This window comes from Ylistrum balloti, unplaced genomic scaffold, assembly GCF_031769215.1.
Source record: "Ylistrum balloti isolate Yb309-2 unplaced genomic scaffold, AGI_CSIRO_Ybal_v1 Utg370612, whole genome shotgun sequence".
NCBI lineage: Eukaryota > Metazoa > Mollusca > Bivalvia > Pectinida > Pectinidae > Ylistrum > Ylistrum balloti.
Genome location: NW_026782376.1, coordinates 1,829,339 through 1,853,026, shown reverse-complemented (window position 1 = coordinate 1,853,026; position 23,688 = coordinate 1,829,339). Strand labels below are relative to the sequence as shown.

At 35.3% G+C, this 23,688-nt stretch overlaps 2 protein-coding genes across 2 annotated transcripts in view; one reads left to right on the top strand and one right to left on the bottom strand.

The window, feature by feature from the left end:
* The first annotated feature begins 7,535 nt into the window (after positions 1-7,535).
* On the top strand, positions 7,536-8,186 carry LOC132556987 (uncharacterized). Its single transcript, XM_060221451.1, has one exon. The coding sequence runs from the start codon at positions 7,536-7,538 to the stop codon at positions 8,184-8,186; it is 651 nt and encodes a 216-aa protein (XP_060077434.1).
* A 10,859-nt stretch (positions 8,187-19,045) lies between these two features.
* Positions 19,046-23,688, bottom strand: part of LOC132556981 (uncharacterized) — a 29,641-nt gene continuing 24,998 nt past the window's right edge. The window contains exons 10-15 of the mRNA XM_060221445.1: positions 22,736-22,909; positions 22,191-22,342; positions 21,821-21,913; positions 21,159-21,225; positions 19,645-19,802; positions 19,046-19,240 (exon numbers count right to left, since the gene is read on the bottom strand). Coding sequence (XP_060077428.1) covers positions 19,046-19,240; positions 19,645-19,802; positions 21,159-21,225; positions 21,821-21,913; positions 22,191-22,342; positions 22,736-22,909 — 839 coding nt within the window. The remainder of the gene's footprint in view (positions 19,241-19,644; positions 19,803-21,158; positions 21,226-21,820; positions 21,914-22,190; positions 22,343-22,735; positions 22,910-23,688) is intronic.

Below are 23,688 nucleotides of genomic sequence, written 5' to 3'. Positions count from 1 at the left end.
TTGTGAATTTATTTCCGTTATATAATTCGTGATATTCGCACATAAAAAAGCTGATTTACATTAGGTGGAATATATGGTAAAGAGTCTGGAATAAAATGAAGTCCTGCCTGCTGAATCTATGTTAAAGAGTCTGGAATAAAATGAAATTCTGCCTGCTGAAACTATGGTAAAGATTCTGGAATAAATTAAAATCCTGCCTGCTGAATCTATGGTAAAGAATCTGGAATAAATTAAAATCCTGCCTGCTGAATCTATGGTAAAGATTCTGGAATAAATTAAAATACTGCCTGCTGAATCTATGTTAAAGATTCTGGAATAAATTAAAATCCTGCCTGCTGAATCTATGGTAAAGAATCTGGAATAAATTAAAATCCTGCCTGCTGAATCTATGGTAAAGATTCTGGAATAAATTAAAATACTGCCTGCTGAATCTATGTTAAAGATTCTGGAATAAATTAAAATCCTGCCTGCTGAATCTATGTTAAAGAGTCTGGAATAAATTAAAATCCTGCCTGCTGAATCTATGGTAAAGATTCTGGAATAAATTAAAATACTGCCTGCTGAATCTATGTTAAAGAATCTGGAATAAATTAAAATCCTGCCTGCTGAATCTATGTTAAAGAGTCTGGAATAAATTAAAATCCTGCCTGCTGAATCTATGTTAAAGAGTCTGGAATAAATTAAAATCCTGCCTGCTGAATCTATGTTAAAGATTCTGGAATAAATTAAAATCCTGCCTGCTGAATCTATGTTAAAGAGTCTGGAATAAATTAAAATCCTGCCTGCTGAATCTATGGTAAAGATTCTGGAATAAAATGAAATTCTGCCTGCTGAATCTATGTTAAAGAATCTGGAATAAATTAAAATCCTGCCTGCTGAATCTATGTTAAAGATTCTGGAATAAATTAAAATACTGCCTGCTGAATCTATGGTAAAGATTCTGGAATAAAATGAAATTCTGCCTGCTGAATAGATGTTAAAGATTCTGGAATAAATTAAAATCCTGCCTGCTGAATCTATGTTAAAGATTCTGGAATAAATTAAAATACTGCCTGCTGAATCTATGTTAAAGAGTCTGGAATAAATTAAAATCCTGCCTGCTGAATCTATGGTAAAGAATCTGGAATAAAATGAAGTCCTGCCTGCTGAATCTATGGTAAAGAGTCTGAAATAAAATGAAATCCTGCCTGCTGAATCTATGTTAAAGATTCTGGAATAAATTAAAATCCTGCCTGCTGAATCTATGTTAAAGAGTCTGGAATAAATTAAAATCCTGCCTGCTGAATCTATGTTAAAGAGTCTGGAATAAATTAAAATACTGCCTGCTGAATCTATGTTAAAGAGTCTGGAATAAATTAAAATCCTGCCTGCTGAATCTATGGTAAAGAATCTGAAATAAAATGAAATCCTGCCTGCTGAATCTATGTTAAAGATTCTGGAATAAAATGAAATCCTGCCTGCTGAATCTATGTTAAAGATTCTGGAATAAATTAAAATCCTGCCTGCTGAATCTATGGTAAAGAGTCTGGAATAAAATGAAATCCTGCCTGCTGAATCTATGGTAAAGAATCTGAAATAAAATGAAATCCTGCCTGCTGAATCTATGGTAAAGATTCTGGAATAAATTAAAATCCTGCCTGCTGAATCTATGTTAAAGAGTCTGGAATAAATTAAAATCCTGCCTGCTGAATCTATGTTAAAGAGTCTGGAATAAATTAAAATACTGCCTGCTGAATCTATGGTAAAGATTCTGGAATAAAATGAAATCCTGCCTGCTGAATCTATGGTAAAGAATCTGAAATAAAATGAAATCCTGCCTGCTGAATCTATGGTAAAGAATCTGAAATAAAATGAAATTCTGCCTGCTGAATCTATGTTAAAGATTCTGGAATAAATTAAAATCCTGCCTGCTGAATCTATGTTAAAGATTCTGGAATAAATTAAAATCCTGCCTGCTGAATCTATGTTAAAGAGTCTGGAATAAATTAAAATACTGCCTGCTGAATCTATGGTAAAGATTCTGGAATAAAATGAAATCCTGCCTGCTGAATCTATGGTAAAGATTCTGGAATAAAATGAAATCCTGCCTGCTGAATCTATGGTAAAGAGTCTGGAATAAAATGAAATCCTGCCTGCTGAATCTATGGTAAAGAATCTGGAATAAAATGAAATCCTGCCTGCTGAATCTATGGTAAAGAGTCTGGAATAAAATGAAATCCTGCCTGCTGAATCTATGGTAAAGAATCTGGAATAAAATGAAATCCTGCCTGCTGAATCTATGGTAAAGAGTCTGGAATAAAATGAAATCCTGCCTGCTGAATCTATGGTAAAGAATCAGAAATAAAATGAAATCCTGCCTGCTGAATCTATGTTAAAGAGTCTGGAATAAATTAAAATACTGCCTGCTGAATCTATGGTAAAGATTCTGGAATAAAATGAAATTCTGCCTGCTGAATCTATGTTAAAGATTCTGGAATAAAATGAAATCCTGCCTGCTGAATCTATGGTAAAGAATCTGAAATAAAATGAAATCCTGCCTGCTGAATCTATGTTAAAGATTCTGGAATAAATTAAAATCCTGCCTGCTGAATCTATGTTAAAGAGTCTGGAATAAATTAAAATCCTGCCTGCTGAATCTATGGTAAAGAATCTGGAATAAAATGAAATCCTGCCTGCTGAATCTATGTTAAAGATTCTGGAATAAAATGAAATTCTGCCTGCTGAATCTATGTTAAAGATTCTGGAATAAAATGAAATTCTGCCTGCTGAATCTATGTTAAAGATTCTGGAATAAAATGAAATCCTGCCTGCTGAATCTATGGTTAAGAATCTGAAATAAATTAAAATCCTGCCTGCTGAATCTATGGTAAAGATTCTGGAATAAATTAAAATCCTGCCTGCTGAATCTATGGTAAAGATTCTGGAATAAATTAAAATCCTGCCTGCTGAATCTATGTTAAAGATTCTGGAATAAAATGAAATTCTGCCTGCTGAATCTATGGTAAAGATTCTGGAATAAAATGAAATCCTGCCTGCTGAATAGATGTTAAAGATTCTGGAATAAAATGAAATCCTGCCTGCTGAATCTATGGTAAAGAATCTGGAATAAAATGAAATCCTGCCTGCTGAATCTATGGTAAAGAATCTGGAATAAAATGAAAATCTGCCTGCTGAATCTATGTCACTTGTTAGTGTTGTCAGGGACGCCATGTTTTCCATATCGATTGATGGTATACAAAGCAATCTGCATATGTGTTAAACGGGTTGTTGTCAGGCATACCACCATTGTTTTGCACAACGTCGAACTTTGACCTTGGTCGCAAGGTCAACTGTTGGTAGTCCATGAGCCGTTTACAGAGGTGTTCTGTAACCTTTAGGAAACGACAACTCTGGCAGGGACTGCATATTTCCTATGCGATTTGGAGAGTGTTTCCTATTCACAAGACGAAGATTAGAGATAAGGGTAGGATATTTTGTAAATGAAGTAATGTTAATACGGTCAGAATATAAAATAAAGGTAGAAATAAGACGCTATGGTATAATATAGGTATAGTACTGGTAACGAAATGTTGAAAAATCGGATTGAGAATATTCCATTTTTGTACTTTTTGAAGCGAACATTAGGTGTACTGTCGTAAAATCGAGTGCTGCAAATGCTTTAAAAAGTTATTATTTATTACAATATTGTCAGACAAATGCACCGACAGGTAGACACGTCTGTATTGCTGTGGAGTCTCACGATATCCGAGAGCCGAACACGGGTAAAGGAGAGGTAAGATGCCTTCCGGGTGTAGCTACCCGGAATCCTTGGAACTGTACTTAATCTACAATGTTATTTCACAACACAAACAGCCGTTTAATCGCTCCATATTTCAAGAAAATTATGATGAGATCTAAGTAGAAATACAACAACTAGTCACCAAATTACTAACCCTTGAATCTCAATGATATTTTTGTTATGAAAATTATTTATTTTTTATACATTGTTATTTTTTTCAAACGTAAGCTATTTTCATTAGCCTTAAAGATGTGATCAGAAAATCTCTTTCTAAACTTTTCCATAGAAAATATAAAATTCAATTCTATCCAAGTTTTAAGTACATTTCAATAAACGTAAGATATTTCGCAATGCTGGTGCCAATATCCCTTGTCTCAAATTTTGTCGAGTTGAATATATTTCAAAATCTGAATCACGCTATTCTGTATATTGTCGTCTTTGATACCTGGTTCCATTGGTAAGCGGTGACACAATGATAGGTTTGTTGACGCTGTGATGATATAGTGTGTCCTTCGTATTTGTTTATAATCTCTATTGTATTTTACAGAAAAAAGCTTTGTATTCAAAGCAGTATCACTCAAAGAACATTTTCATTCCGATAAATACGATCTAAATATTTTATTTTGGTCTACGCATGAATAGAATTTTCCTCATTCATCATACAGAGTCAGAAGCCATATTATACGTCTAAGTTGCATACTGGTTGGCCTTTTAACAATATATTGCCCTGTACCAAGTCCTGGCATTTTAATGGAGTCCTTATGTACCTGAATTGCACGCATAAATGATTAGTGATCACGATTTTTTTTATTATACTTTAATGGTAGACATCAATTCTTTGTTAGATAGAATTACATTTTTCAGTAAGTTCAACTTTAATCTTTTTCAGCCTATTCTGACGTAGTGAGTTGTACATACATAACATGTATGAATAGTTCGTGTGTTTTGTAGGTGTGTATACACAAATACTCCATTATTACAAACCAGCACCACGGCTTATCGTTTTTAATGTGTGCAAGCATTTGGCAGTGACAGTTCTAAAACTGAAAAGAGACATTTCTATATTTGGAAGTATTAATAGAAAGCAATGGCATGAATTTTCTAAATACACAGGTAAATTGAAAAGAAGAAACTTGGAATGAACGAGAAGTTTGATAAATGTTGGAGGTTTACAATGGAATGCTACCTTCCCGTAGAGTGATGGCATGTTATTTACCAATAACACGGATCCGCATGATATGTCCACGTTTAAACGGTGGAAATTGAACAGAATGTAAGTATATCACTACCTATCATTACAATATCCTATCTTGGATCAGATAAGTCTTATATATTTAGAAGTTGAAATCTCTGTTATTGATATATGTATATGTATGTAAGTATCGAAGATTTACAGTTTACATATCTGAAAACAAGTTTATGCAATAAAATCTACGATAGAAGTTTACAATGTTAATTGACAATAATACACATTTAATGGTTTAAGCGACTACTTTGTATTGTTGATTCTGAGAATTTTTTTCCTTTCGGGTGTATTATACTATACATTATCTCAGCTTTTGTACGTGTCAAGTGAAGCGTTTTACATTCATTTTAAAACCCAAGATGATATACAAATATAGGTTTAGTAGGTCATTCCCATTACAGTTTACCACTGATCAGACCACTGTGTGCTTTCTCTGTTCTAGATTAATGTGGAGAATTGAAGTAATAGTAAAGGGACAATACCCATCTATTTAATGAAAATACAAACTAATTCAAACCATACCAATTTACAGTCTATATTGTTGTGTTGTCCTTTTTATTTCGTCAAAACATTACGTACGAAGTCGTACATGTAAACGGCGCAGTGTTTTTACATTGGAAAGTTTAGTGTTGCATTTATAGTAAATTGAAAAAGGTCAGTAGGAGAAAACTGCGATCATAAAAAGTAAACTAAATATTTTTTATATTCAACAATGCTAAACTTCAAAATGTAAGGCGACTGTGGTTTCACTGCAATTTTCATTTCGCCGTGGTTACGAATCTAACAAAACATTTATGATATTTCCTATTGTATTTACTTATGTACATAACGTAACCACTTTTGAAAAAAAAATATTTGAGAAGCGTTTGAAATTCGCAATTTCTTTTAATTTGGTTTAATGATTCTTTCGCAAATTAACGCGAATGCGTATAATACACAATCTGAAGTATTGAAATCTTCGTATTCAAAAATTCCATACAAATATTACAGACTGTTATGTCAACATGATGTTTACATACACTATTTGATATTGACAATAACAGACTATACACGTATGGTATTTGACGGTAAATATCTGGAGTATTGATAAGGTGACGCTTTTTGTGATTTTAAATCTTCAAGGCCCTCTCAATATCACATAATTGTGTGTTTTCACCCCTAAGTATGAGTAGAATAGCTTGTCCTAAAAACTGTACTTATCACCCGTGTGACTTTTGCACAATCTTTAATATTGCAGGTGGTAGACACTGCTGGTGGAATTTTAGTCCCCGAAGTTTGCCTTAACCTACACATTTAAATGAATTCGGATAGAGGCATCGTTTTATATTATTGTAAACAAACATACAAAAGACTATTTTGGAACACACACAAATACTGAAGCGTTTATCTGTTGAATATAAAACATATATTGATGCTGGTTACGTTGTTGTAATGACTTCCTGTTGACAGGACTGTACTTATCCCACAATACATTTAAAACGTCTGTCCCTGTAAGGCTGTTTTAGTCAATTACAAGGCCGACAATGAATTTTGACAGACCGCAATTAAATACATTGTTATGATTAAATCGAGCCTTGGATTGACGAACTGTCGTTTCAGACATGGTGTCAAGCCACAATATTCAGGTCTAATTGCTAGTAAACAGACTAAAGTTGTTTTTGAATATCATGAATTGATTGAATTGGCAGCAGTCATTTAAAATAGATTTTTCCTACCTAAATTTGTTATACATATACATTTATATATTGTCTAAAACATAACCACAGCTACGATTGAAATGCCAAGTGTGTTTGTTCAGCAAAATTGCCGTCTTCTCGAGACAAAAAGACAATGATTAGCGGAGCGACGTAACGATAATAATCGGTTTGTCGAGGTGAAAAGACGTTGATTAACAGGTCGAATTCCTTCGCATCGCAAATTAGCGACATCACATTTTCATTATTTCCAGTTTCGGTACCTCGCTGCGAAATGGCAATAATTAGCAATTGACAAAACTAAACGGCAAAACTGCAGAAATCTGCCACCATTGTAAAGCAAATTTGCACTGAGGTATGAAGTGTGCGAGACAGCAACAGATTCATAGGACATTTGGGCTGTAATATATCCTTATGTACAATAAATAGGATGGAAGATAATTGATGATATGGCGATACAATTATTTTGAAAGTCAAGTTGATGATCTGACATACGAACATTAGGCACATGTGTCTGATGAAGGTGACAGTGTATTCATCGAAACGTTACATATTAGTTTGGTAGTAAGTCTTGATATAAGAATTTACTCAAAAAGCGTTACCGATCTGGAGGAAACGTTTCGAAATGGTAAGAGGTCAAAGTTCTGATATAAGGACCAATTTATAGAGAAAGAAATCAAACTTAAATTGAATTGCTCACAAACGTAACAATTCCCGATACAAGAACTTTATTATGTCGTCATTCGTGGCTCCGTGTTTTATCTTACCCGAAAATTAATGTTGTATATTGCAGATCGCTTGTCATTTTGAACACAAAATGGCGGATGTGGTCGGAACGATGGCGAATGTTTCATATGGTGTCACTGTACCTGATGGTACACCGATTCAACAGAACAGTACCATTTCTCAGGACTACGATGCTGAGGGTGCCATGAAATTCACCGTGGCTGTAGTAACCATGTACAGTGTTGGAATGGTTGGAGTGTTGGTGATGGGACTTCGACACAAGAAGAAATCGAATGCCGACGTTGATAAAGAAGTTGATTATTTCATGAAAGATATCAATAAAGTCCGAGTTCGTCTGGAGAAAAAAGGCCGTTTAGATTCCATAAATAAACTTCTTACCTCGATAAATATAGAACAGCGAGAGAAAACCATAAGTGTTGTCGGATCAGGGATGTTACCATTTATGGCTTTGCCAGTGTTTATGAGTGACTGTTCTGGGCAACCAGAAGTGACGAAACCGCAGACCGTTGACTCTGACATGGATACTGACGACGGAGCCAGTAGCACTGACCTTGATAATTCTATGAATGGCGCACCTGGTTGGTATCGTCGACAGGAATCGTGTCTAACCGAGAATACCATTTTGGAATTAGATGAAAACGACAATAAGGATCTAGACGAGGAAGATTCTTTGTTAAAGTCAAACTGTATAGAGCTCAAAGAATTTAGCACAAAATGCTGACGTCACATATGGTGATAAATAGATATTAAAAACCTGACAATATTAATTCTACTAAAACAACTTAAATAACAAAAAACTTGTATGTGACATTAATGATAAAAATCACAATACTCATATTTAATTCAATGTACTCAGCAACAGGTACTTTGATATATATTGTATGTGTGTTTTATTAGAATATGTTCATAAAGAGAAGGAAACATTAACACAACTTCACTTTTTGCCTTATACTTGATATTTTGTCTTCGGACTAAAGACAGAAATTTGCCGTGCGCAAATTTAAGACATTTTCAAAGATGAACGGATTTTCTAAAACCTCAACCCCAGCAGCAACATTGTCAAATTTGTTATTTTTTAATGGATTTCCGAATGAAATATCGGCGTTGCTCTTATATGTACACTTATCGACGTCGGTAAATAAGTCGCCCCAGAAAACACGTCAACGAACCCAACAAAATGGCCGTCAAAGCGGCGGATAAAGGCAATTAATAATAATATAACACTTTAGGTAACGGCAATGACCAAGCGCAGCGGATCGGCCGAATGTGTGCTATCAACTCGAAAGTAGCAGCACACGTGACACACTGAAGGAATTCGAACTAACTCATCAGATAGGCTGAATGTGTGCTATCAACCCGAAAGTAGCGGCACACGTGAGACACTGGAGGAATTCGAACTAACTCATCAGATTGGCCGAATGTGTGTTATCAACTCGAAAGTAGTGGCACACGTGTGACACATTGAAGGAATTTGAACTAACTCATCAGATAGGCCGAATGTGTGCTATCAACTCGAAAGTAGCGGCACACGTGACACATTGAAGGAATTTGAACTAACTCATCAGATAGGCCGAATGTGTGTTATCAAATCGAAAGTAGTGGCACACATGACACACTGACGGAATTCGAACTAACTCATCAGATAGGCCGAATGTGTGTTATCAACTCGAAAGTAGTGACACACCGACGGAATTCGAACTAACTCATCAGATTCGGAGCATTATAATTAGAAGTGGCGCATCAAAAAACAAACAAACAATGAAAAAACGAAATGTAAATTTCATACCTGTACCAAATGCTTTTATTTTTTCTGGACCTATTGTTGTGTCCCGGATGATCAGCCAAGGTTATTATGGATGTCATATTTACAAATTTTGGTTTATGTTGTATTAAACATCTGTACGTTTGTGTACTTATAGTAGATTGATACAAATAGACTGTTTTTCCATATGATAACGAACTTTGGTTCTTAACTGCACAATCTGATACCCTAAAGTAACCCATGTGTACTTCATCTCCTACATTTCATTGATTGAAATATATTTTATCGTACAATTACAATCAAATAAGTTTTAACAACTCAATATCGTCTTCTCTGTATTAGTACATGATACAATGTACAATACAGCAAGAACAATTCATTAATAAGATGTGTGTAAATAAAGAAGTAGGATAGAAAGTACAGAGAAAGGAGAAAGGGAGGGTTACACTCCTGTCTTTACGTATCATTAACAGCTATGGTAGGTGCTGTGTCAAGAAGTAAATACAAAGTTGATGTCTGATAATAAGAAAACAAAGATGGATTGAAATTACATTCAACAATTTTATTTTTATTCTCGATTGTAGAGTGGAGCAATGGCCGCCTCGTTCTGGCCTTTAATCTCCTCCTTTTTTCTCCCCCATTCTCGATCGCCTATATATCTCAGTCAGTCTTCCGCGATGTTTTTGACATCACTGTCAATGGCCTTTGTCGTGTCGGTTTTTCGTACAGCCCCTGAAATATTCATAAATTCATTTTCATTTTCACATGAAATTTGCGAAATTTGTGGTACATTTTTGTAATATCATCTTTCAAGATCAACAATAAGAACGTTGACATTTGTCACAACAATTCTTCTTTGTTCAAGTATCGATTTGTCGCCATTTACCGAAATTATCGATATCATCCATTAAAATATTTCTGAAATGGTTTCAGTGAAACAGTGCACCAGTTCTACTCATTACTATATAATTAAAAAAAGTTAATTGCATTGTAAATGTAAACCTCAGAGTATGTATTTTGTCGGATTTTGTTTGGAATACCTACAAGAGAAACAACCAGATATTTACATCAATATCATTTATATGGTATTCCTATTTCATGCTTGGAACATACCTGTAATAAATTACAGCTTTTTCAAAGATAATGAATAGAATTTTATGAGAATATTGTATGTGAAGTTGTGTGTAAGCTCCATCCTGACATTCACGTGCAGTTCAATTGTTTAATGAGAAAAGTTAGCTAATTTGAGAGACAGACAAGAAATATTATGATTATGACACTATCTCACAGTTGTGCATTAATAAATTTATTGATAAGAAAACCCAGTGAACCTTCTAAGCCTGTTTTAAACAATTGTACAGCGTTCTGTTGTGTGTAAGCTCCATCCTGACACAAAGGACTGGTTCGGTGGCGGGAGAAACTGGCTGACCTATCTGTCATTTAAGTTTGAATCTAAGTCCATGCCTACACATGTTCTTGGACATGCCCTGGGCTGGTTCTATCAAATGACTCCCACTGGAGTTTTTGTGGTAACTTCGATACTGTTGTTGAAATATACTGAAGCTTTGAGTAACACTAAGGATCACAAGAGCTCGAAGTCATCAAACGTTTGGCAGAAAATGCAGAAAAAGCATCCGGCTGGCGATGACACCGACGAGACGAGACGAGCCGATGTGGAAGCCAGCACAGACGAGCAGTGGCAGGGCCACCGGTGCTGACCCACCAGCGGGAGAAAGTTGTATTTTAGGGCTGAAACATCTGAAGAAGGCTGGATACCACCTGATGACATCTACATAGAGGCTTCACAGAGGAAAGACAGCAATGATATGCTATACACAAGGGGTGTCACAGCAGAAGATCAGCATCTGTAAGTTATCAACTATTGCAGATATGATATTGAAAACTATAATGATAATTATAGCACGCCCATAAAATGTTCTGTACGTAAGTCTATATGTTTTGGGCTTATACATTATGAAACAATGAAAATACTTTCAATGCGGTTGTTATTGATCATGTTAGTTGTCATTACTGTTGCTGGCGGGTGCAAACTATCATTTTTTACAAAGATTATGAACAGAGAAAATGACATTAGGCCAGCAGTGGGCCAACGAATGTAAATTTAATTATAAGTTTTATTTCATTCAACCAGCGTTGGCCCAACACCTGAGAATTAAAGGTTGTGATTACAACAATAAGCCAATATTTGGCCAACGTAATTACGCCACCGCCAACGTAAGGTCAACGAAACGACCAACGAAACGGACAACAACCAATGTTAACCCAACATCCTATGGAGTGGTCAGGTATGTTTGAAAGATCGCGATTTCTTCAGCAGTCAAGTTCAAACCATAATACTTGTAAACAGTGTAATACTTCCAAAAGATTTCTCGTGTATCACAGCAGACAACACCTCTAAACACCAGGCTACATGATGTCCTCGACTCCTTGTTTGTATTTGATGCTACTGCATCTGGTTGTTCTGTCATGAATTCAAGCTAGATTATCAGAGCATTTGGCAGTCGACAATCAAACAAACCGCTTAGATTTAGTCCATTTTATTAAATTGTAAATCTTTTACTTAGAGTCCCCGGTGCCCACAGCCGTCGAGTCACCGGTGTCCATATGAAATGTTGAACATAAACAAACATAATTCCTAAATTCTGCAGACAATTGGTTCAAGTGGCTATTTGAAATGAATTCTTTGTTAAAATGTCGGTATGTTCAACATCAAATTATGTTTGCTACCAAAAACACACACATTTCAAAATTGAGCTTGTGTGCCGAAGTGTTTGAAATAACCGTGTAAGATTCAGCCTCAGTCATGACAACACGACTTTTTGCCGCGATAGTTATAGCAACTAAGATGGGTTAAAACTACACATATTTAATAAAAATAGACCGACACATTATTCGGGATACCACAATAAGTTACATTATATCAAAATACCTGAGTCATGGAGGCTTGCCCCACATCATAGTTACTTTTTCTTCATTTCTTCTCATCATTACCGAAAATCCTAAATTTAAAAGCCTTCCGAACAACGCATCAATCTATATCAAGAGAAAGTAAAGTTCCAACACAAGTTACTTTCGAACAATATCGTGACAAAAAACCGTGTTGCCATGATAAAAACGGTGAGTAATACACTGTTATACAGGAGTTATCTCCCTTTACAACCTCGATACTTCATTAGTCACCGTTTTGTATACCGGGACGTATACTACATTATCGTCCCTATGCACATGTAGCGGTACGTATATCGTATCTGCTTTCTCAAATACTTTTGAAACCACTGAACGAAATATATCAATATACTGGAGGACATCCTGCAATGATCCTGAAAACGGCGGACATCATTTATGTATTGATGTTTTTAGGCAAAATAAATTTTAAATAACTTGCGGCTGTTTTGTATGAACATGGACACAGTGCACTGTAATAGAAACTGGATGATAATGGTCAGTATAGATTACCCTAACCTGAAGTTTATAATCTGCCATTAGGGGAATACACGTAAAGCGCTCTATTTCAACACGATGATGATGTCATGATTTATTTATGATGGTATAAAGTCGTTTTACTTTGGTGAAGTTTTGTTCTTGTAAGAGTTGTTTCCCTTCGTACACCAAGTACTCCGTGTTGGCCTACATTATGACCTAATAATATAACCCGCTGGTGAAAAGTTATTGTCCTCGGATTGAAAGATCCCATAACTACCGCACCGTAAGAGGAAGGGCTTTCATACTTTGTGACAAACCTTTCTGGCGATACCAAACGTTTATGACCCGTTTGACCTACATTTGAAAAACTGAACCATTACACCGTAAGATATAAGTGATTCCCAAGGTGTGCACACCATTAGCACGTGCCTTACACAGTATAGTTTTAATGTCCCACTTTAAAATTGTGTTGCAACCGGGGTCATAGCTTTTCATAAATTCATCTGAAGTTCTTGTTATCTTCGTTACACAGTTTCTATCGTTTGCATATTTATGTAGGAGTTATTTATCATAACAACAGGCTTGTTTTTCTCAGTCTATTAATGACAGATTAATTGTATCTATATGCTTCACTCGTGTTTCACACACCTGAAAAATAGAGATATTCTGTCTTACTTATCAAATATAAATGATATGTGACGGGAAACCATTAAATACCCTCTGTTGATGAAATTCGATGTAATTGGTGTCAAAATAGTATTTCTGTTACTCAATCATCCACGGCTAGAGAGTTTACCGTGACCATTTTTGTGACACTTTGGTGACAGTGTTGATTTACAGTATAATGTTTGAATGTTATACAATACGTGACATAAATGAAAACAAACTCAGAATTTACTGGAAAAGTATTATATTACATGATTGTAAATGTATGAGCCAGCTATATTATTAGCCCACAATTAAGTTTTGATAACAAAACCGTTTTTAAAACATGAGATTTTTAGTAACAAATTTTTCCATAAATTTCACCTCTAAAGAGACATACGTCACCCAATTTAATGTTTATGATCTTGACAACAAACACTGTTACCTACTGGGTTACCTATCTCATGGGAAAAAAACCAGCAATCATTTTTAAACCTATGAATATGCAAATCAGTAATCAGACCACAGACATGAATGTGTAAACTATCTATTGAGATACGTTTGTTATGTTTGACCTCTAAAGTTAAAAAATAAAAACGAAACTATGATAAAATCATCTGTCGTCGCTGAAAAATATTGAAAATACGATAACATCCTGGGTGGATATGGTTTCAATAGATTTCTAGATGCCGTTTGTCATTACTTTGGATCGTTCTCTAAACTTTACTCACTCAACGACATTCAAATAACCTTTCAATGACGTCAGAATGACAACAGGGGATACGAAGTCCGGTTTCTGTTAAATAATGACGGCTTGTTACATGTGTAAGTGTGTCTGAGAAATAAATATGATCTTTGGAATCAGTCACCCATCGGCTTTGTTCAACTTCTGTAAATAGACAAGTATAATCTTATACACAACAGCCTTATGAAAATAAATTAGTTTTTATAAAGCAAATATGTGAAACCATTTCTATCCTGGAAAGGTAAATCAACGCCTTTCCCCCGGTGTTAAGTCTCCTTGTCTACCCTTGGGTTAAAACAAAGTACACGTTCTCTTTGAACGTTTTGGAAACGATTGAAGTGATGTCACTGACTTGACCCAGAATGGAACTACTTTTATGAGATCACACACATGCAGTATTTTGTCTGCTACTGAAATCTTGTGGTATCCTCAAAACTGAAATTTAAGCTCATCTTAATCAACAACATATTTTTAAATATATATATATATATAAATTTATAATTGTATTTGATGTTTTCTTGTAATATACTTTGGAATTATATCATCAATCTCTCTCAGAGTTGTTCTTCTGTAAGCAGCTCACGGACTTATAGCTGACCTCGCGGTCAAGGTCAAAGTTTGATGTCGGGCAAAACTATGGCGACATCCCCGACTACACCAATGTATGAAACATCTGTCGTCTGTTTTATAGGCCATCGATCAGCGTAAAAATACATTTGAGCTTTTTGAAATGTTATATCACAGTATATATGAACATGTACCCCAAGAACATCGGTAGTGGAAAAACGAGGATATAAAATGTATCCACGCCGTTTGGAGACTGTTTACTCCAAAATGATCTTCTGAGAAATAATCCGTAACGGTTGTAACCATATAAACTAATGCAGTCATTTTCCAGATGAAAAAACAACTATTTTCAAAATAATAATACAAATAACAAAGGAGAAAATAATAAAATACTTTATCATTTGACACAAATACGTTTTTCAAGAATCTTGAAATGGTGTTAGCCGTTTGCAGAGGCGTTATTGGGATACTGCAATGCGATAAACACTCAGAAAGCCTCGGTAGTTACAACCTAATTATCTCCCCCTTGGGTTGAGATCCCCTTGTCTCACCCTCAAGGGAGTGAAACATTCTATTAGTCCATGAAACAGAGCCATGTACATTATTTTTCTCAAAATTTCTTAAAAGAATTTAACAAATCGTACGCTATTGTGTAACCTATTCATCCCACCGTTATCCAGCTTCGAAATCGACATCAATTAATGATATTTTCCTCTTCGTAAAATGATGACGCTATGTTGTACACTTTTATGAGTAGCGCCACAGTACGTGCCAGCCATCTCCCTCCACTCGGTCTCGTATGAGATTGAAAGAATCTTTAACCTCATCGGGGGATCTCTACCCAAGCTGACGACATCAGACCTGTCCTGCTGTCCTTTTTATGAACGTGGTTTTAGCTACGAATGGGGACACTCCCCTTCAGTGGTTTTAGCTATGAATGGAGACACTCCCCTTCAGTGGTTTAGCTCTGAATGAGGACACTCCTCTCCAGTGGTTTTAGCTATGAATGGGGACACTCCCCTTCAGTGGTTTAGCTCTGAATGGGGACACTCCCTTCCAGTGGTTTAGCTATGAATGGGGACACTCCCCTTCAGTGGTTTTAGCTATGAATGGGGACACTCCCCTTCAGTGGTTTTAGCTATGAATGGGGACACTCCCCTTCAGTGGTTTAGCTATGAATGGGAAACTCCCCTTCAGTGGTTTAGCTCTGAATGGGGACACTCCCCTTCAGTGGTTTAGCTCTGAATGGGGACACTCCCCTTCAGTGGTTTAGCTATGAATGGGACACTCCCCTTCAGTGGTTTAGCTATGAATGAGACACTCCCCTTCAGTGGTTTAGCTATGAATGGGGACATTCCCCTTCAGTGGTTTTAACTATGAATCGGGGAACCCCCTCCAGTGGTATAGCTACGGATAGGGAACCCCACCCCCATCTTAGCACAGGGGTGAAACAAGAAAATCTCACACCGGTGATTTCTTGTATCTGGGAATGAAATAACTCCTCCTCTCCTGGGTAGTGTTGATATACTTATTCAAGAGAAGAGGAATTATCCCATACATAGAAAGAATGGGATAACCCTTGGAAGTATAGCCAAAGAGTATGGAGACACCTTCCCATCAGAAACCTTTTCATAGCCTCGATTTGATATATGGTTCTGTATATATTATCTTCTTAATATATGTTCTTTGTGTTTTCCCCACGTTATATTGTAGCTTTGAAATATGATTCAACGTGCTTCCTCATCAGTCCAATGAATGAAATATACAAACAATACTTTTTCTGAGATTTTTAAAAATTTTATTAAATAAACAATTGATTACAATCCTGTTAGTAAACTACATACAATGTAGTGACACATCAGTAGATAGTAACTAAACATATTCTATACTAATTCTTATAGTGTATTAATCTCAGATATATTATGACTATAAAGGGTTCTTGACGAGCCTTCTCGCAATCCTAAATACTAATATCCGAACATCGTATCTAAAGAAAGCAGAGAAATGATTCGAACGCTCCAGACAAACAATGCCTGCATTTCCCCACTATTGTATATCACCGTCTATTGAATGGCATTTCATCATCCATTTAGATTATCAAAATGAGATTTTGGCACTGACCCCTAAAACGGTGTGATAAACTGAAGTCAACGATAACGCTACCGTACAGCCGGTTATTTTCGGCGAGACGATATTTTCGCTACTTTGCGATACAGTAACACGATCGCAAAAACTTATTCAAATTATTATTAAAGAGACGGATATGTATTTAATGTCCTTTAAATTTCAGATTGCGATTTTTTTTTCAATTCGTTGAAATAGAATTCAGTCGTCTTGAAAGCAAATTGCGAAAATTTCGATTCTTGAAAATAACAGCAATACGGTATGTTATTACGTAACACGAATATCTGTACTATTATGTTATTAGGTCTAGTACTTCTTACAATCACATTCACTATAATGGTATATTACAGCATATTAAACTTCAAATCTCCACAACTTTAAATAAACACGTGAAAACGATGACACAAAATTCCCCTTATTTCTATACTCATGGCGCACACAACCTCTCCCACACATCCAAACACCTCATAAATGATGTATTTTTAAAATGTTACCATCTCTTGATTTCAGTAATTTAGAATTCAAATCGCCAGTTCTACATTTGAGGTCCTCAGACATGGTACTTTATTGTAAATGACTTAAGGCAGAAACCACAAATGTAATGAGGCCTTTTTTATTCCTTGATTTTATTGCGTCAGTTCTAAAATAGACGCATCTCTCAATTTCGCCTTGTTGATATTTGATTTTCTATTCTCACACAGTCATTAATTTTATGGATACATCGGCGCCGAAAGAATTCGAATATATCGTCAAAAACAACGTTTGTTTACAAAAGGCTCTGTAGCAACATGACAATCGCTTCGCACGATATACTTGATAATGGGTTTGGGAATCGCCATTACTCCCATTACAGCGACAATTTTGAGGACAAGTATGTCCGTCGATAAACCGACTTGTTCCGATTGTCTTAGAAATGGTAAACCTAAATATATTTCTAAACGTACTAATTGCGTTTATTTTACTTGTTATCTGGGGACAAATGAATACCAATAAATTTTATAGTGTATATCAAAACACCGGGTATTCTGAACTCAAACAAAATCCTATTATAATATTTGAAAAAAATCTGTAAATAATTCAAATGTATATGAAATATATAATAAAAAATATTGTAATATGAGCTTTGGAATTTTCTGATGCTTGATGTAATATTAAACATTGTAGAAATATGATTTTTATCAACCATTCATATTAAGACTTGGCACAAAATTGGTTTCATATAAATATTTATAAACATATACTTAATATGATAAACGCGTCTAGTTATGATTTAACGGATAGGTGTTTTTTAATTTATCTGTTTTGGCATAAATCGCCTTATGTAACAAAATCGTCAATATAGTGATAAATATGTGAAAAAACGAAAATAAAATCATATTTTCAAAAATGCATAATTTTCTCCACAAATATTGAAATGCTCGTGCATTGCTCATTATAGAAATAAAGATATACGTTTATATAGAAACTGTAGCACTCTCGGTGTGTACTATAACCATCGCCTACAATCGATGTAAAACCTCACACAGGTTCACATATAGGTTTTTAATTCATAGTATTCACAAAGTGTCTGGTTAGAACGTATACAGATAATGTGAATCCTCACATATGGTTAAATACCAGTTTTAAATTCATAGTGTTCACATAGTGTCTGGTTACAATGTATACAAATAATGAATTCGGAAAAATAATGTATTGCAGCGTGTTTCAGGTTAAGATGACAAACTGCTCAGTATGTGAGAAAAAGAAATTTAAATGTGTTTTAATGATATCGTTTTTTTTTTTCTTTTTTTCTTTCTTTTCTTCTTTGATTACATATATATTGAAAGAAATGATTTAACTTTATTTACGGTTAACAATTTTGAAAACAGTGAATACATAAGTTTGCGAACAGCTCAGTTATAAATAATCTTGCGAACTTAAACTCTATAGAATTGGCAAAGAAGCAAGAACGGCTTTATAGATTTGTCATGCTTTGATGTGTTAAGTGTTATGGATATTTCTGACTTTGGGGGAAAAAAATCACGATATCAATATTTTTGAAATAACAAATGCTTCCACCATTTTGGAAGATGAAACCATTACCTCTCTACTGGAAGATTAATCTTTTAGACACATCTTATTTTGTTTAACTTTTCCCTGAGTCTGGTGTCATTACGACATCCTATTGCACACGAAGCTATGACGTCATTTGCACCGTGTATACCATTAAAAAATCTTAATTTTGCTCTGAATTGTTTTCTTTTTTATCGTACAGTGCTGACAACAAATCTGTTTTCTGTTTCAGTGAAAGAAATCAACGGAACATCACAGCAACGGTAACAAGAAGTGTAATCAAGAACTGTGTAGCGGATATAGATGGCGCTGCAGAAGTACCGAGGTAGTTGTCGTAACTAACATAAACGATTCTGGTTTCGAGTGGAAGTGGTGGTCTGTAATTATTCACAGTCCTTTTGCCATCGGTGTCAAACACTTCACGGAACTTGGCAAGCTACAAACAGAAATGGAAGAGTATGACTCACTCGTGATATTATAGTGGTAAAGGAAAGATACACTCTCCACACACACACACATATATATATATACTTTCCGGACATATTAAAGAAATTATCAATCACCTCTATTTCACTTTTTCCTTCTGTAATATGTCTTAAAAAATACCTATCATTGGGGGCGCAAAACAATGCCAAATAGTAATAATAATGCACTCTTTGATAAAAGATACATTTCTGAAAATTTCAATTCAAAATTTTCGACCAGTTACCAAATTGATTAACCTTTTCAGAACTATTTGAGCAATTGTTATTTTGATTACCAGGGTAGATTTCTACATCTAAGTACATATCATACCAATATGTTAAAGGTTTATTGTCGATCAAGTTGTAGATGTGTTACCTGTTCTGAGGAGATTTTGATGGTTTCTTCGAACACAGTCCACGTGACACTTTCGTAACATGGTGGAGTTGTAAGACTGCCCTTGTAGCGATAGTAACGGGACATGTCTTCAGTCATCATGTATCTGATATTGAAGGAGTCAATGCTAGCACTAGTCTCTGCAATAAATACATAAGTTTTCAGGGGAAAAAAAACACTTTTAACCCCCTAACGAATATTTTATTTCTTGATTTACAACTAGCCCCCCTGGTTCAACAGTCATCAATACTAGCCAACCATTTGACCAGTCCTTGCTGTTTCTCGGTTTAGACTAATGGAGTGAAACTTTGCCTCTCATATAACATGTAGGTCTCTTTCAAGTAGTTAGTCATATCGTCAATCGTGATCTGTTTGCTTCCGTCCATTATTGCTTAAACACAAAACCTGATCTTCCACTTTTAGCACGGTTATATGCTTCCCATGTTGTCTATCTCTTTTGCACGTAAGAACTGTCAACGAAATATCCTGGAAATTGATAACGAGTTGAATTGTTTAATGGTGATCGTGAAAACGGACCAACCCATTTGCTCTTCGTTTTCTTTTACTTTTCAATAAATAGGTAATGTTTTAAAATGCTTTCGTTTCTTTAATCTAATTTTCTTGAACAAAATATTAACATGTTAGAGACGTCACGGTTCAGTGTCATTGATGTGACATCCCTCCTGGTCCATTACACTGATACCAGATTATGCCAGTCATGTTTTGAGCACCCGATAAGCACTAACCGTTAAGCCGTATCATGTATGCTTAAATGATTATACATATGTCGCAGTCTGTGCACAAACCCCTACTTTTACCCCTAATGGAAGAACGTTCAGTCCGATGGCAAAGATTGAGGGTTTATCAGGTGAAGATCAGAACTAAAAAGAAAACGAAAAGATACGAAGATCCCGAATTCAGTCGCCTCTGGTAAGATAGCAATAGGGCAATAGGATAACTAACACCCCATGGACAGACGATGAAGGGTGAAGTGGGATCAGTTTCGTACAAGTGCATTTTATATTCTGTCCACATATTCTGTATGTGTTCCAACGTGTGTTTTTTTAAATATAGCTGAAGTGTATAAGCATAAGATTGTGTATAATAGTTATGACAGTAGATCACAATGAATATGCAGTTTGCTTTCATTTCACGCAAAAAAGTAATGAAACTATTTCGTAGAAGTTAAACTTTTTGGGAGCCTTGGCCATAACAAAGAATAACACTTCGGGACGAGGTTCACAAAATAGCATAAGAAATGAAAACAAACCTAAGTTTTTTTTCAAATAAAACAGGCTTAAGTTGAAATGTCGAGGACAAAAATTATAGGGAGACCGTCATTTTGTGCCTTTTTTCGATTCATGACGTAATGTGACTGTGTAGTGACACATACGAAAATAAATTACATTTGCGAATTCATTGGATAACAGGCCGATTATGGGAAACATTTATACTATACGATAAGAGATATCAAACCCAAGCAACACCATACTTACTAGGATATTTGATTAAATGTAGGTTGTCAACAACTGGGTTGTAATTACAGTTAAGGGTATGTCCAACCTGTGGGAAACGACAAGACAAAAGATATGTTATGCGAAAAATGACACACAAAACATTAATGTTCCTAGTTTTCCGCACATTCTGTGTATAGTTTCGAAATCCTAAACTAAGAAATTTAAGCAACAAGAATTACATATTCTTGACATTGCAAAATAATTCATTTGGAAATGAAAAGAATGGAACCAACATGCAAATTAAGAGCACCAAACGCGTCCAGCATCATATAACATAACGAGAGACTGTAAAAGTTCTCCATAATTTTCATCAACATGCATCTTTTGAAATCCCGTGTTACGAGTATGTCCTTCAGTTGACAACTTCCTGCAAATATTATGTCTCGAATTTTCCAGGATTCGAGGTTATTTTCAGTTTTTGTGGTAGATAATAAAACGGACAAGTAACATGAACTCGAGAAAAGCTAATCACTAATGTATCTTTATCAGTGAGTGTCACTGAAAAGATATCTTAAGAGAGATAATACCGGAAGCAAAACAACAACGGTTAAAAGTTTAAATGATGTTGCACGAGATTACTTTGAATGTTAACAATCTGAGAGACTGTTACAGATATCCACACCTATCCAGAACACACTTACTTCAAAGAAGAAGCCGAAGACAGCAAGACCATCGGCCTTGTCGACGGCTTCTGTTAAGGAACCATACTTCATGTTGTAGTGAACGAAGTGAACCTTTAGAAAAAGTAAAACAAAAACAGGTATAATATATATAAAAGCAGTCATAACTTTCAAATATCAGTTGTGATTAAAATGATAAATATTTTGATGAGATAGTTTAAAGAAAACACGTTTATCTCTGATCTCGTGCACGATTAATCAAAGTATTTCTGAATCAGTTCTTGTATCGTAATTATTTAATTAAAATGTCATCGTTAAGTGTTTCAATTCTAATATTGCCTGGTTATATTCATTCTTAACTGAAATCTTAATTGACCAACGTGACACTGACCTCCATCGGATAGGCCTTGCCGTTGTAGGTATGCTCGGATCCCATGCCATTGTTCGCTCCCCAATGGAAGTGAAATTGTGCAAGTTTGAATGTTCCCGGTAGACCACCATTTCTCGTCGTTACATGAACGTTTCCACCAAAATTCACTTGCACTATTAATAACAGTGAGAAAATATTAGAAATTTCTTATTCGATTTTATGGATACATATATATCAGTTATTTAAGAATTTATATCGTTGGGACTTTTAATTACGAATTCGTGAAAACACAGGTTTTCACGGAATAATATAATGGTGGCCATATTTGGCTTAGTTTCTAATTTTTGTGTGGTTTGATCAAATGGCTGTAGCACATAAGTTGTATTTTTCAGAGAAGTCATGAACTCTTGGTTCCCGCTGATGATAATATTTTCAATGTATTTTATATCATGATTTTAATCCATTTCTCGAAAATGACGAAAAATAAAATCCACGAGAAAAAATCCGTAACTTTGAAACCACGCAATAAATGTACATGATAGTCAATGATACTTAAATGTTCTAACCTCCGTGTCCGTTGTTGGAAATGGATGGTTCATGTATGGTGGCATTGTCGTAGTTCGTCATGTCAAACAAACCGAGGTCTGAGCGATAGGCCATTAAAGACTTCTGCGGCAGGTCGATGGGACTTTGGCTATTGTCCGCACAGATAGGGTAGACACTAGACCAATAATCAAGACCTTAAAATAAAGGAAGAGTTGACATCAAAAATAATATCACTTTTCATCATGTATGAATCTATCCTATCAGCGTACTTTAAGGTCTTTATCTTACTTTCTTATCTGTTTCAGATATCTATAGGTGATATATGTATATTATATACTAACATTCATGTTAAAACCCGTTTTGTCATTCTGAATAAATAAAGATAGAAATTCTACATACACTATCTTTCTATGTTATGTCAAAGAACGGTGTGACATTACAGCAGTATATATCAGATAAAGCTCGCTCACTTAATTTGCATATCCGCCGTCTTGAGTTTTACATATATTATGAAGGTAAAGCAGGAGAACGGAGACCATTTTAACGGGGCCGGGCACATTTTCACCGGTCACTTAGTACACCTAACACCGTTCCATACGCATTGGTGTAAAAATATAATCGTTATGTTATTTGTTGAGGTTCCCACAAGACTCACAAATCAAAAGCGAGAAGTGTTATATAATTGTCGTCGCCGATAACTTTGGATGACATTACTGGGTTGTATTCTTGGAGGACGGCAAGTTTCACCGTAAGTAATATACAGAATCGATGCCAAATTTTCAGATTCCGGAAACAATACCGAAGAAGAAGCAGGTTCAAAGGTTCTTGAGACCTTTGAAAACGTTAAAAATGCATTTGTGCTCAAAAGGTGAAAGGGTCAGCAACGGGGTAACTAGACTTATAACTTGACGGAACGGTATGATGAAAAAAAAAAAAAATCATCATCAGGTATTCTGAACCCGGTGTCACCGTT

Coding starts and splice junctions, on each gene's coding strand:
- LOC132556987 (XM_060221451.1), top strand. CDS start 7,536: ATGGCGGATGTGGTCGGAACGATGGCGAATGTTTCATATGGTGTCACT.